We start from the raw sequence: 15,361 nt of genomic DNA on the forward strand, positions 1-15,361 counted from the left end.
GTCAGGCTGGGCTTCAGGCTGGGCTCTGAAGGCTGTGCTGTGTGGTGGGAACATATCAGAGAGGGCCAGGTTCAAATTCTGGCTCTGCCACTGACTAGCTAGGTGACCTTCATCTCTCAGAACATCAGTCCCCTCACTTGTAAAGCAAATGTTATCAAAGGGCTGTCAAGAGAATCAAGTGAGGACCCAAGACTTTAAAGTCTTGAACAGCAAGGATGTCACATTGACTAAGGTGTACCCGACACAAACCATGGTATTTCCAATCGCCTCACATGCATATGAAAGTTGGACATCAGATAAGGAAGACCAAGGAAGAAACAGTGCTTTTGAACATGGCCTCGGTGGAGAGTATTGAAAAGACAATGGACTGCCGGAGCATCAACAAATCTGTCATGGGAGTACAGCCAGTGATGATGGTGAGACTTCCCTCCCCTACTTTGGACATGTTCCGATCAGTACCTAGACAAGGGTGGTGTGCTGATAAAGGAGAAGGGCAGCGAAATAGAGGCACACTGCCAAGGAGCTGTACTGACAAGAGTGGCTGCAACCATAGATTCCAAGGTCACAAAGGTGAGGATGGCAAAAGCCCAAGCGAAGCTTCCTTCTGTGGTACCACGGGGTCGCACGCCTTGGTACCAACTTGAGGACCCCCAACGACAAATGGTGGCAATCACTAACTAAAATTAACTAGAGGCAGTTCTGCACTGACCTATGGGGGTCGCCAGGAGTTGTCATTGGCAGCAAGTTTGGAGTAGGTGTGTGCCTGTGGTAAGTAGTCCACTGTAAACTTTTAAGCAGAGGAAATCCTGAGGTACTCCTAGTGTCCAATTCACTGTCTGTCCATTTGGATTCCGACTCCTAGCAACCCTATAGGCATGGTAGGGCTGTCCCTGTGGGTTTCCTGGACTGTGACTCTTCACAGGAGCAGAGAGCATTTTTCTCCCGTCGTTCTAACCTAAGAACGACGGATCTTATGGTTAACAGACCAACTCTTGGCCCACTAGGGCACCAGGGCTCCTTAGAGGTATTTATAAAGACAGGTAAATAGAAGGAAACCAAGACAGAGATGTAAAGCGTGGGTGGCTCATTCCAGGAAGAACAAGGACTTGAAGCTAGGTCTCAGTGGACAGCAATCTGCTACTGTGCCATGCTGCTGGGTGCTCTGTCTTGTCCTTTGGGACACAGCTTGGATGGGTGGTCAGTCAGTGAACACCTGGGCAGCCTTACACCCACAGCCTGCCCGAAGCCTCTCTTCTGCCCAGAGCAAAAATAGGCGAGTGCCTGACCAGCTAAGAAATCTTCTCCTTCTCAGTCTGTGTTCCAGCGGTACCACCACACAGGCTCATTAGAAATCAAGCGAGAGGGCGCCTAACTGGGTTAAGTTGCAGAGAGACATAAAAAGCCGACCTGACTTTTCCCTGAGGAATCTGAGTGGGTGGTATTTGTTCCTGCTGTTTTGACGGCAGTGAAGGGGCGGCAGGCGAACACTTGTGCTGGTGGTGGCGATGGTGGGTGAGTTCCTTCACCCAGAAAATTCTTCAGAGAGCATTTTCTCCTTCTTGGAAAGGAGACTCAAAGCAGGTAAATAACTCCCTCATCGCCTGTATGGAAATAATGTGCCTTGCCATTCCCTGGGGAAACCTGGCCCCAGCTTCACTCCAGCGTGCTCATGTTTACTGAGTCAGCTCCATAGGCACCAGGCCTGCCCCCTCTAGGCAGCTCTGACGTTGGGGAAGGAGGGTGCTGGCCGACAGGCACATGGGGGGCCCAGGGTGCACCAGGCTCAAAGGATGTGCACTCACAAAAGCTCTGAAGTTTCCGGTCCTTTTATTTCTCCGTTAATAAGGTCTGGCTGGCTGGAGATAGGGGAATCTTCTTTCACATACTTTGGGACAGGGAAGGTGAGTCAGAAAAGCAGGGAGTGATGGTAAGAGTGGTCAACTTGACAGAGGTTAGAGACCTGGATCCTAGCTGTCCTGCAGCATCTGTTTAGACGCCTCTTCTCACCCCCCCATGAAGTAGTTACCATGGTTTCCATTTCACAGTTCTGGAAGAAGGTCCAAGTGGGTAAGCTGTTTGGCTAAGGCCAGGCACCAGTCAGGCACAGTTGTCAAACGGTGAAGCCAGAATTCAAACCCAAGAATTCCTGTCCCCCCAAATCTAAGGTCTTTCTGTTTTAGCACATTGCTTGGCTACCAGGCAGGCCTTCCAAGGCTGTAAGGATGAGGTCTATCAAGTGGTTGAGGAATGAGTTGAACAGGCTCCCATCTACGCCTCAGAAGCTAGCATGTAGGAGGGGCCTCAATACACCTTAAAACTAAAGAACGGAAGTGCCCACATGGCTCAAACAACTGGGAGTCAAATCTGGTTTTATTACATGTTGTTCTAGCTGTCAATATTATGGACTGGATTTCTGAATTCCTGGTGCCCTGGTGGCATACTGGCGAAGAGTGGAGCTGTGCCAGGGTGGGAGTTTGAAAGCACCTGCCGCTCCCTGGGAGAAAGACAGGACTCTGCTCCCGTACAGTTGCAGTTTCAAAGCCCACAGGAGCTCTCTGACCCTGTCCTACGGGGCTGCTATGAGTTGGCATCAGTTTGATGGCAGTGAGTGAGTTTGCTTTCTTGGTTCTTACTCTGAATTCACTGATTAAGACAGTGACACCATAGTTCTTTTTATCACTTGGTGACCTCCAGACATGTGCCATTGGGGGCATGTTTTTTCCATTTCATGAAGTGAGCTACCCCATCGCTAACCATCTTCACCAGGTGGGCCAAGAGGGCAAGACGGACCGTGTAGCGCAGGCAGGGAGAATCCTCTTGGCTCTCAATCATGGGCATCCCAGATGGTCCAGGTCACTCCCGAACTACTCTATGCCATTTCCCCCCAGCCTCACTCCCCATCCATGCTCCACTCGTCACCCATTAAAGGAGGACACCCGCCAGTGAAGACAAACAAGAATACTTCCACCAGTGGAGCATGCTACACACATTAAGACTGCACCCGGTCAAAGGTGGAGGACTTTTGAGACCTGGCTGAGAAAACAAGGCAGTCCCATCGAGTGCAGGTTTGTAGAAGCCTCACAGGACAATGTAGACCAGCCACATAGGGGGGTTGGGGCGGGGTTTCAAGGCTGTAATCCTTTACTGAAGCAGACAGCCACATCTTTCTCTCACATAAAGGTGTGTTCCAACCACCGGGTTCTTTTGTGTAAGGGTATAGTAGCTATAAGCCACTGGGATCAGGTGGCCCACTTAGGGCCAGGGCCATGCCCAGAGCAGTGCTTCCCTCTTCACAGAGGGCAGTGTGGTTCTTACATGCAACACTAGCACCTTGTTCTTTTGTTCTGTCTCAGTCACCTCAATTAGTTCACTGTCCCTTGAACTTGGGGGTTGTTTTTTAATCACTAACTTCTGGCTCAGCAGCTGTCGAGAGACTGCAAGAGTATGTTCTCAGTACTTAGATGACCCAGCAAGTCCGCTGCTAGGCATCTACCCTAAAGACAGATTGTCTGAAGTGTGGGATGGGGTGTGTCATGAGATCCTCTCACAGGGCTACTTCGAGTTGCCCAAACCAGAAAGCATTAGGGATTGATTAAACTGATGGTGACCAATCTACACTATGGAATTTGCCTGTGGCCTTGACTGAGGAATACTGACGTGGACAGGTCTACACGGTACACTCCTATGGTAAAATTGTAATAGCACAGAAAACCTCTGGGAGGATACAGAAAAAAACGAACAGTGGGTGTCTCTGGGAAGGGGGCAAAGGGTCCAGAGTGGGAATGGAGGCTGGTTTTTTATCATAGACCTTTTTGAATGGTTTAGAGACACCCTCTCCACTTACTCTTTTGTATAGTCTACTTTTTCTTAAAAAACTAGTTATAAAAGAGAAGACAGATGAAAAAAAAGCAAGTTGTAGGGGAGGAACCATAGAATGATTTCCATTTCTGTAAAAGGAAAAAAAAAATCTAGTCTAACAGGTTTTAGAAAAATTCTAGAAAGATACATGTGTTTCCTTCTGGAGAGGACAAACATTTTTCACTTTTTACCATATATCTTTTCCCCCTTTTAGTACTACTTTTTTTTTTAATTGAAAAAAGTTGTCAAATTGAAGGGCAAAAGGAAATCTGTGTTGAAATGAAGCCATGCCACCCAAAGTCCCATTGCTTCTACAGGTTGCGGAAGGGCCAGACATTGTAAGAAGCAATGGAAAATGGGAAAACAGTGATGAGGTATGGCCTCCTTGAGTGCCCAGTAGGAGCTTCCCAAGGTAGGGGACCCTCCCTTTTCTTGGGAATCCCATGGCTCTTATTGGGGTAAGGGGTGGGGTAAAGCACTGGTTACAAAATTCAAACTTAAAACTTCCTTATATTGTAGAAAAGTTAAATGGGCAAATTCAGGAGTACAATATCTCATATAAGCTAAATGAGTAAGGGTTTAGACAGATTACTAAATTTAAAAAAATACACGTTGTCTAGAGCATGCATGTATGCACATGTCTGTAGCATGTGTATAAAATCAACGTTTCAATAGACGCTCTGAAACATGGTCCGAAAGGGCACATTATTCACAGTGGTTTCCCCAAGGGGTGGAATGGGAAGGTAAAAGTGTTTACTTTGCTGTATTAAGGTATTTCAAATATTACTTCTGTAAAATCTTTATATTTTTAAAAACAAAATGTTAAGAATGTAAAGACTTTTCAAAAATTTTATGCTCATTGAAAAAAAAAAAAAGTCTTCAATTATTTATTCTGTAGGGAAATGTATCTTTCAAGTTGAGGGCCGTTGTGACACCCACGTAGCTTCCCATCTGTCTCACAGGTTTAGAGGCAGGCTTGTCTAGGAGGAGCAACCTCATACCCCTTCCTTCATGGTCATGGCCGTTTCTGGATATTCTGTGAGGTCTTGGTTAGCCATCAGAAGAAGCGACTGATAGTTTTGTTGGACAAATTCCCACAATAGGGGTGATCAGCATCCTGGGGAAATGGCTACCCTACTTCTCCCAGACTATCATTTTTTACAGAAAGCAACAACACATACCCCCATCCCGCCCACCACACACACTCTACACTCTCTCTCTCTCTCCTCACACACACAATCTGTTCAGCCAACCTGAACCCCAGCAGCTCAGCTTCAGCTCCAGAGCCAGGGGAAGCCCCGAGGCAACTCCGTTCTGCACGGCTGCCACTCAGTCTGGGCTTCAGACCCGGGAGAGCACGTGCTGGAGACAGAACCGCTCAGCTGCTAGGAACCCACAGACCCCAGGGGCGGACCTGGGTGGGGTGCAGGCTCTGGTATCAATGCCACCTGCTATAGAGGAGCACAATTATATGCTGTTACAGTCACTACTCCTGTCCAGGGCCGGGGGTGGGGTGGGGTGCCAGCGGAACCCCTGGTTGCCTGGGAGAGCCTCCCAAGCTGGTAAGCAGCCTCTGGAAGGTCACCATGCGTTCCCTGGCCTCTCTGGATCCTCTCCCACAAGGAACAGCTGCAGCTGCTCATCTTGGCGTTCACATTTTAATTTGGTTTGAAGCTAAGCAGAGAACAAATGACTTGGGAATCAGACACCCTCATCTAAGCGCAGAACAAGCTGTCTGACTGACTTCTACCCCACGAGGCCCAAAGAAAACCAGATCATGAAATGTAGTCACCTGCTGCTATGAAGCAAATGTGGGGACATATACATGCAGTTGTTTTTATTTATTCAGCTATAAAGACTGTCTGCAGCAATGTTTTGATGGGTAACGCACCTTGGATGAACATTAGTTATACTGCTATACATTCAGTACAGCAGAACAGGATTGGGGAGGGAGGAAGGAGGGGGAAAGCTCCAAACATTGAATCAGAAACACTGTTTTTTTTGCCTTTAATTAAATGCAACCTTCCCATTGGTTTGCGGTCTTGGGTAACAGAAAAGAAGGCTGTGAACAGCCAAAGAAATTGGCAGGCAAACCCAGTGCCACGAAGGGCACAGCAACCGTGTGAGTGTCAGATCACCGGCACATCCTGGGGGCAGAGGCAGAGCCTCAAATGTTTCCTGCCCTTCCACTTGCCTTTCCACCGGCTAATCCAGAGCCCGATCACCGCCCCCATCCACCCCCAACCCCCTGAAACACACTGCGGCTTCTGGCCACACCGTTGTTTGTGGCTTCTGCTTAGGGGCAGCAGGGACCCACCACCTCCAGGACAGCCTGAGCAGGGGCACACTGTGCAGCAGGGTTGCCTACCCTTGGGAAACCTGGCAACAGCTGCCTCTGATTCTGATTGGAAATGGCCAATAAGGACCAATCCCCCATTGATGGGAAAGGTCAAGGAAAAATAGCTTCCCTTCCAAAGAGGGTAAAAAGAGGAAGTGAGAAGAAGAGACCAAAAATTCTTAGAATGGCACAAAAAGTGATGTGTGTAAACTTTTTGTTATTAAATCTAACTATAAGTTTGCTAAAGTCCAGTTATCCAGTTGGATTGTGTGGGATAGAGGAGAGAAGCCGGCTGGGCTTTCCCTCAAGAGTTCGCAGCTTCAGCCGGAGAGGTTCTGGGCCTGCGTTGTGGAAGGCCCTTTTTGAAAGTGGGCTTGGGCAGGCTGGGCTCCACACTGGCTCCAGTTCCATTGGTCCCTGAAGAAGGGGCCTGGCTCCATTCACCTGTGCTCCCTGATGCCTGGGGGGCTGCATTCTGATACCTGGAACCAGATGAATACCATGAGCTGTTTCTGGAACGACCCACACCATCATGCCGCCCTTGGTTTGCGGGGTCACTGGACTTTTGGCCTTGTGGCCTGTAGCCTTGTCCTCCTCGTCTGTTCCCGGGCAATACCTACAAAGAAAAGAAGACAATGTTCAAAGCACTCTGGCGTTGCGGTACTCAAAGTTTGATCCCATTCAGCTTATAGGAGTATTCTGAAAGCGGAATTGTGGTGTCCACTGCTGGGGACTCTGACACAGATAGAAAATTCTGTCCAACAAGTCTAATCCAGCAGCAGAATGAGTACACCTCCTTCCCAGCTCTCACCTTGAGACCACCCCATGGAAGAGGAGTTCACTTTTCTTTAGCTGAGCCCAAGAAGAAAGCATTTGTTCGTTTGACGGCTGCTAGGCGCCCTCAAAATCAGGCAAGTATCTTATCACACGTCTGAACTTGGCAGATCATGAGCCACTTGTAAGGATAATGCACAACTGGAATAATTAATGTCATTATACTCTAACTTGCTGTATGACGCTAAGTAAAAAAGACACCTTTATTCAACAAAAATGTCAAAGCGGGAAGCTATTGTTGTTCAACATCCCCTAGGTTTATAAACACTTCCGAAAGCAAGACTTCCGTCTCTCTGACCGTTCCCCTGAAGCATTCTGCACTCCGCACCACACCATGCCACAGTGGCAGTGGCAGCCCTGCACCCTCAAGGGGACTCAAAGTGTGTTTCCCTGAAATGCTACAGGTGCAAAGCCAGTCTGAAGGGCAAGAGTGGCCTGTAAGGTGGATGGGGCAAGGTTTACAACGAAGTTTTCATAGGACAGTCTTGCTAGCCTTCTTCAAGGATGAGCATTGTGGAGATGGAAAAATTCCTCAGCACAAACTTCCTGGCCCTTTCCTCACCACTGCCGTTTTTCAATTTCCTGAAAACTTTTCTCCAGTAGGCGCCCATGACTATCCTGCATCCTCCAAGAACACCTATCAAGACAGGATAGACCTTTTGGGTATCCCCTTAACTGCTGTCCTAACCTTCTAGGTAGACTTCTGCCTTGAATTTCACTAGCTCAGCAGATCCCCCGGGGAGCCCCTTTGCTTTGATTGACCTTGTTCTCTTACCCAATGCTTGTCCCAGGCTATGATTCATTCCACGAAAGCGTCTTCATTAGCGCTGATCTTGTTAAAAGACTGATGGAAAGATCAGCTCTTTGAGCTTGCTGACCCTCCACAATGCTGGCTTGCTCTCTTTTTCAGTTTCCTTTTTTTTTTTAAATCAATTTATTGGGGCTCATACAATTCATCACAATACATAGATCAATTGTGTAAAGCACATCTATACAATTGTTGCCCTCATCATTCCCAAAATTCGCTTGCCTCTTGGGTTCCCGGAATCAGCTCATTTCCTCCTGCCCCCCCCCCACTTGATAATTTATAAATTATTATTATATCTTATATTACACTGCCCGGGGTCTCCCTTCACCCACCCCTCTGCTGCCCGTCCCCCAGAGGAGGTTATATGTAGATCCCTGTGATCAATTCCCCCTTTCTACAACCCCCTTCCCTCCTGGTATCGCCACTGTCACCCCTGGTCCTGATAGGTTCATCTGTCCTAGATTCCCTGCGTTTCCAATTCCTTTTTTAAGACGATATCCCAATGAGACTAGGACAAGGGCATAACTTAGAGAACCCATCTTCAGCCGCCCACGGATCGTGGAGAACTGCTGAAACATGCTTTGTTTGGATTACTCGGAGCCTGCATGGAATAGAACCCCAGCAGCCACACGTTTTACTCATCCTTGTATGTTGGGAGTCTTAAGAGCACAGCATGCCAGTGTGTCACTTAATCCACCTTCACGTTACAACCCAGAAAGCTTCCGCCCAAAGCAAGGCCAGGTGTGAAGAATTACTGACAGCACTGCCTTCGATTGCTAGTGTCTTCCTTCAGCCGGAGAGCTGTGGATTCCTCTTCAACTTTCTAGTGTTGGTCCCTCCTCCCACTGTGCTTCTAGGGAGTTGCTGCTTTCAGATGCACTCTGGCGAGTCCGCTCTGCAGTGCTTGTCTACCCTGAGATGGATGCATGACTCCCAGTGTGACTAATTACCAAGCATACTACCTACAACAACTCGACTCGCTGCCAATATAGGAAAGTCAGCAGCTCTTAGCAACAGGAGCTCTAAACTGGCTGGTGCTTTGGAACATATGTACCAAATGCTTTCCTAGGAACTAACTGCGGGTGCAGGGATTCAACGTAGGTGTGAGATGAGAATAAAGGAGGAAGGTAAAAGGCTGAGCCATCGGCATTAGGCCCCAGCCATCTGCCGGGTCTTCTTCCTAATGTGTGCTTGCAGAAGAAGCAGGTTACCTCCCGATGCGGCGGGTGGCCCCGGCCGCTGGAGCTGGTGCTGGCTGCAGGAGGCTCTGCGGGAGCAGGGTGTTTCTTATTAGCACTCGTCTGGCTGGGCGCTGAGGCACAGGTGGAGGAGGAAGCGGCAGTGGTGGCGTCACTTGGGCTACCCAGAGACACGGATGTAAGTGAAGCACCCCGGGATCTGGTGGAGTAGCTGTTCTTTGGATGTGACACTGCAACAGACACGTGAGGAATAGGGGTCGGTCAGTCGTAAGCTGGAGGCGCATGAGTGGTAAGCTTTCCCTCCCCTCCTTGCCACTTCACGAGTCATTTCAAATAGAGCAGTCTGTTACAGCAGTCGTAAAAAGAAATTTCTATTTCACAATATTACTCAGAAATAACATACATCAAATCATAAAAAAAAAATGGGGGATGTTCCTATAAAAGGGGTAGTAACAGGAAGGAAAATCCCTTTCTGCCCTCTTCCTCAAATCTCTCCCTCCAAAAATCACAGCTTGGTAAACAGATTCTATAGACAGGAGAACAGTTTTAAGATCCAAATCACCCATCCTCCCACTGACTAATGACTTCTTGGCATTTCCTCCCCTCTAAGCTGCTGGCTCCATCCCTAGTGGCAGACTAAGCCTGAGACAATAGGATGGGCCATATGTCCCATTTCCCACAGAGGCACCAACTAACCAGACTCTGGAAAGAAAGAAAAAGATAAAGAAATTAAATCTTCCCTAATTTTTTAAAACACATTTGATTAAATGACACAAGGAATAAATAATCAAACTTGGCTAAATATGAACAGAACTCATCCTTTCCCCCATGTTCCTATCTTTCTGCAAAAGAAATCAATTCAAAGTACCAATTTAAGGGAAAAAAGGACTATTTTTAACCAAAATTTTTTTCCCACCCAAAAGTCAACAGTTAAACCACTCTCCAGATTTTGTTCTTGGCTTTAGGTCTGGACTCAAGCTGACCATCACTGCCTCACTTTTACACAGAGAGAGGAGGGACGAGCTCAGGACTGACTGAGGGCTCTACGAACTCCTATGTGAGGCACAATCCGCCTCCCCCTTTTGAGCTACTACAGCAGTGGTCTCCACCTGTGGGTCTCGACCCTTGTGGAGGTCCGAACAACCCTTTCACAAGGGTCGCCCGATTCATGACAGTAGCAAAATTACAGTTATGAAACAGCAACGAAAATAATGTTATGGTTGGGAGTCACTACAACATGAGAAACTGTATGAAAGGGTCGCGGCATGAGGAGGGTTGAGAGCCACTGCACTACAGTGATGCCTGAGGTCTCAAACTCAATTCATTACAAATTCCAGAACTGAATATATTTTCCCAAGAAATAATGGAAAATCAAATAACTGACTCTGATGCCCCAAATTACACTTATAAATTCATTTCTTCCAGGGCTTTAAATCACCATGGAGGCTTTTAGCCTTCTGGAGTATCACTGTCTCGGATACACTGTCACCACCGAGATGTTCCTGATCTGTCCGATTTAACAGTGCATTTTTCAGCCTCTTAGGTGGTCTGGGTTCTGTGTGCCGAGGTTAATGCTTTCTCACCTTTCACTACATTAGCTGCTTTAATCACTCTCCCCCCCCCTCCAAAAAAAAAGGTTAATGATGTCAACTTAGCCATGCTGAATTCAGCCACCAAATCAGACAAGTGGCAATCTGATTCAAATTTCACAATGAATACTTTAAGTCTCTAGTACTTCTCAGTTTGCCTCTTAGCTTCACTGCTGGTGTCACTAACTCCCTTTGGAGCCATGGTTAGAGTATTTAGGCAAAGTGCAAACAAAAGCACACTGATGAACTTTTCCATGCAGGAGTACAAGCTCTCTCTGTTGTCTGAGCGAGAGCGGCACTGAGACTGAAGCGTCACCACTTTTGTGTCGTGAGGAAAAACACCACACAAAGGACTCTGCTCCTACAGGTTTTTTAAAGTCGGATTTTCAGTTCAACTATCAGCAGAGTTAGAGACACAGTGCAGATTTTTAAAAACTTTGCTGGCTGTTCAAGTGGTGGAAAGTTAGAGCTTGGAGCTGTTCAACAACCAAAGTATTGTTGTGTTTAAATGCCGATTACATGCCAGGCAAGACTCTCTGGGTAATGCAATTAGTAACTTATGTTTAGCTGTGAACCACCAGGTTGGTGGTTTGAGTCCTCACAGAGGCCCCTCAGAAGAAAGGCCTGGCCGTCTGAAAAGCCGGCCACGGAAAATGCTGCAAAGCCCAGATGTACTGATAGGCTTGGGTTCACCACATGGTGGGGCTGACTGCAGCCTGGCTCGCTGGCTCTCTGCGAGGTCAGGAACTGCTTTGGTTCTAGAGTAAAATACGATTACCAGAGGCTAGTGGGGAGCCCCAGATTTATGCATGGTCTGACTCTGGAGCCCCATGCTCTTTACCCTATACACATGCCACATATCTTAATGTAGCAGAAAACAATGAGAAAATAAGGCGTCCACACTTCAGGGAGCCGGAGAATACTCAGCACCTAAACTCAAAACATCTGCACCCATTGATCCCTTGAGTCTCTTGGGGTTGCTTTTCAGAAAAGTCCAACAAACAAAAACCACAAGGGACCCGAAGGAAGCAGCAGCGGGGAGGTCAACCAGCATTTCACTCCCTCACCAGTAAAGACTGGTTGGTCTTCTCCCTGCCATCTGCAGCTCCCATCTCTCACCCTCTCACCTTGTCCGAAGACATCGATGCTCTTCTTTAGTGTTTCTACATCACAGGTGAACCGGGCCACTCTGCCCAGATCCTCGTCATATTTCCGCTCACTAACAAAATGCTACAGAGGAGGCACAAGAGAGTCTCTGGGTTAGACAAACATTCAGCCTGCTCTAGACACTTAGATGAGTCAGCTGTCTTTTGATGGCTGCAAAGCTTACAAAATTGTCATTATTTTCCCAATGTTGGGTAACTGAGGAGACTCGCTCATTTCCCTAATATCCCTGCAAAGATCGGTCTCTTTGGGAAGCTTCATGCAGTGCTCTGTGGTACTCAAACCTATCCAGTGTGAGAGAACCTGCAGAGACGGGGAAGATTTTAGGGTCGGAGGCCATCTCTCCACTGCTGGTGATTTCCACTCGGCTCCAGTTCAGAGATGCAGAGGAAACAAAAATGCTCACAAGCAGGTGAGCAGTAAGTTGCAGCACTGGTTCCATTCAGACAAAGCATTTGATGGTCTTTAAAGAAACTGCCTCAAGAAACTTCATCTCTTCAGAAACCAGGCTTTGTTAGTCCTCTTGAGATGGAAAAGCATCCATGTGAAAAGTCACCTTTGCAAATGAGAAGCGTTTACGCTGCAAGTAGCTTAATCTTTTATATGTAAATTGAGCGAGAAGAAACTGATCCTTTAGGTCAAAACTGTTCTCTAGAAATTGTGGGGCTAGAAACACATTGAGAATCAAGTGCTGCTGGGGATGTGTGGGTCTCTGTGTGTGTCCTCTTTCAATCACTAATGTCTCTGGTGGTCTTGAATAATTTTCCAAATGGAAGTGAAAGGCCTAGATACAAGTTGCAACAATTGCTCTCCTCAGAGCAGTCCTAAAACGGCTGGGCTGGGGTGGTCTAATCTCCCTTTTGGCTTTTGACAGCAGTGAGATCAAAAGCATCCAAGTACTCCGGATTCATCTAGAAGCAGTGAAAAGGAAAGGGAAAGATCAAAATTACCTCTGGGCTTTCAAGCCCTAAAGCTGCAGAATATATTGTGGCTTAGGAAACCACAAACCTCTTGTAACAAAGCCTTGAGATGTACAGGATCAGCCTAAGATTCATTCTGAAACAAATTCTAGGGTTGTTTGAGACAAAGACATAACAAGGATGATAGAAATAAAATGATCTAGAAATAAGACATTTAAATTGCACAGCACCCACTTCAGTTTGCTGAAAATGTGGGGTGAAACAGCCTTAGTCAGCCTGCAGAAATATTTCTAGCAGTTTTTCAGCCATGTGGGAAGGGGAACAGATGAAGCCTTTGCGAGAGAGGATTCTCCTCTAATTCCAGAGGGGCTTCTGGCTTCCCCTCAGCCTGGCTGGCATCGGTGTGTGGAGGGCTCCCTGTACAAGCTAGTAGAGGTTCGTGCAGCAGAAAAGGGCAGTGTACACTGTGCACTGTTTAGCTTTTTGAGTCCAATAAAGCCTACAGAGGAGAGAGAACAGTAGGTGTCAGAGACTAGGTCAGAATCATAACAAGGATATTGCTAGGTCCTAGATGATCTCCCACCGATGCTTTTATTTTATAAAGGCTGTTAGCAAGCCGCTGCAGCACCCGCGCCTCTCAAACACGGCAATCAATCATGTGTGTCCAGAAAGAGCAGGGATTAAGGGCTCAGAAGTAAAGAATGCCAGCTTCCCTGGTTCACAGAGCTCCCTTTAAGAGCGTTTATGTAGAATAGCAGTGGACACCGCAACCTCTCTTGGGCTCCCATGCTTTAGTCTCAGTGTTCTCCCTTGTAATGACTGCAATGTTTTGGAAATCGATCACTAGGCCTTTCTTCCAAGGTGCCACTGGGTGGGTCTGAACCACTGACCTTTCAGTGCTTTCATTGTTGTTGGTTGTCCTTCATTCAGGAATTTAAAAGGTGCAAGAGTTGAACCCAAGTAATCTTTATAAATAGAATAAATATGATCTATATCTCTATAGAATCAGAATCAACCAGCTATGATTGTCTGAGCACCTACTATGTGCTCTGGCACTGTACTAAGCACAGTGGCTCCTGACATTCTGAAGTTGACAAATGAATGAGGAAGATGGGATTCGGATAATCAGATAAACGTGCAATGGTAACTAGGCTATCAAAGTAGAGAATTAGAGGCAGGTGGCAGGGAAGTCCGAAAGGCTGCGTCAGTTGGGAGAGGTTGTGCGTGCCGTGCTAGGAGGAACAAGAGGGGTCTCTGGACAGATGGGTGAAGGACATATAGCGGCCGTCTAGCAGGGAGACAGCGGAAAGAAAAGGTTGGTCCAGTGGGAGACCAACGAGGGCAGGGTGAGAAAGGAGAATGGTGGTCCTTTAGGGCCAGATCATGCAGACCTTCACAAAGTGAAGGCTTAGAGGCTTTCTCCGAAAAGCAATCGGGAGGCTAAGCAGGCAGGGACACACGAGGGAACAGTAGCAGAGTGAACAGGTGGGATCAGTTCAGAGTGGTAGTCCGAGAGGACTGTTCTGTTCCGATTGTGGAAAGTTGGCCCAGATGGTGGTGAAGACGAAGAGAAGAGGTCAGATCTGAGATCTCCCCCCCCAGCCACAGATCTGAGATCTATCAGGTCAAAGGGACAGAGTCCATGGATACTTTGATGTGAGAAATGGAAAAATCTCTTAAGATTTCCAATTTGGACAACTGGCCACATGGCAGTACCATTTACAGAGAAAGAACCCAGATGGAGGCCGTGTTTGGGGTGGGAAGTGAGTAGCACAGGCCAGGAAGCAGGGAGCTTTGTTACTTCACAGTGCAGAGTAAGGGGAAAGGCGAATGGAGGCAGTTTTACCTTTATATCAGCTCTGAGCTCAACCAACTGCTCCTCTGACATTCGAACTGCCACGTCAGTCATCTTCTTTAGTAGTTCAGCTTTCTTCTGTCGGCTGAGCAAAATTTCCACTGGAGAGAAAGAAGACATCTGAATTCCATGACCCTGCTAAACTTGGAAAGAGGAACTGGCACTACAGGTTTGGAAGTGAGTGCCTGGGCAGTGAAAGGCTTAGCTGCCCACCCATCCTGGACACAAAATACCAAAGGGCCCATATCTCCACCCCCTGCAAGCAGGGTCTCTAAAAGCAGTCAAGTAGTAAATAATTCTTGTGAATCCTAAGTAACTTAGCAGTTCTCTTTCTCCACTCCCAAGTTAAAAACAAGTGATCAAATAGCACATAAATAAAAACGGCACCGGGTATAGAAAAAGTTCACCCAGACTAAGCAAGGCTAAAATGCAAAGCAGAAGTACCCCCTGCCACCCCCACCCCCTACTTCTGAAATTTGTACTCCTTTCCATAAAGAGAACCACTGCTGAGTTTCTGGTGGACGAGGGCAAGTGAAAAAGTACTGGCTCCAGCTCACACATGCACAGGGTTCACGCCAATTAAAGAGTGTCTGGACACGGCTCTATGGATTGCTGGATGGCTGCAGACAAGCTCTCAATAGCACACCTGTCTTAGTTCTGTCAGGGCATTTACAAAGAAAAGGGCCAGTCACACAGTGGCTTCTGAGAGGACCTGCTGGGCCAGTTAAGTTCAAGGCAGAGGTCAGCTCAGATGGTTTTGGGGACTACTTCTGGAGATTCCGAGGGGGTAGTCTTG

The 15,361-nt window shown here is 47.4% G+C and overlaps 1 protein-coding gene across 2 annotated transcripts in view; it reads right to left on the reverse strand.

Moving 5' to 3' along the window:
• Window positions 1-5,848: 5,848 nt before the first annotated feature.
• The window catches only part of SPATS2 (spermatogenesis associated serine rich 2), a 139,200-nt gene continuing 129,687 nt past the window's right edge, over window positions 5,849-15,361 (reverse strand). For both annotated transcript variants that reach the window (XM_013006956.2, XM_045287321.1), the window contains 4 exons: window positions 14,557-14,666; window positions 11,754-11,856; window positions 9,050-9,267; window positions 5,849-6,812 (listed from right to left, as the gene is read on the reverse strand). In XM_013006956.2, coding sequence (XP_012862410.2) covers window positions 6,501-6,812; window positions 9,050-9,267; window positions 11,754-11,856; window positions 14,557-14,666 — 743 coding nt within the window. In that variant the 3' untranslated portion in view covers window positions 5,849-6,500. The remainder of the gene's footprint in view (window positions 6,813-9,049; window positions 9,268-11,753; window positions 11,857-14,556; window positions 14,667-15,361) is intronic.

Source organism: Echinops telfairi, unplaced genomic scaffold (assembly GCF_000313985.2).
Source record: "Echinops telfairi isolate 266 unplaced genomic scaffold, ASM31398v2 ScPeMD7_12;HRSCAF=54, whole genome shotgun sequence".
In the NCBI taxonomy this organism is placed as follows: domain Eukaryota; kingdom Metazoa; phylum Chordata; class Mammalia; order Afrosoricida; family Tenrecidae; genus Echinops; species Echinops telfairi.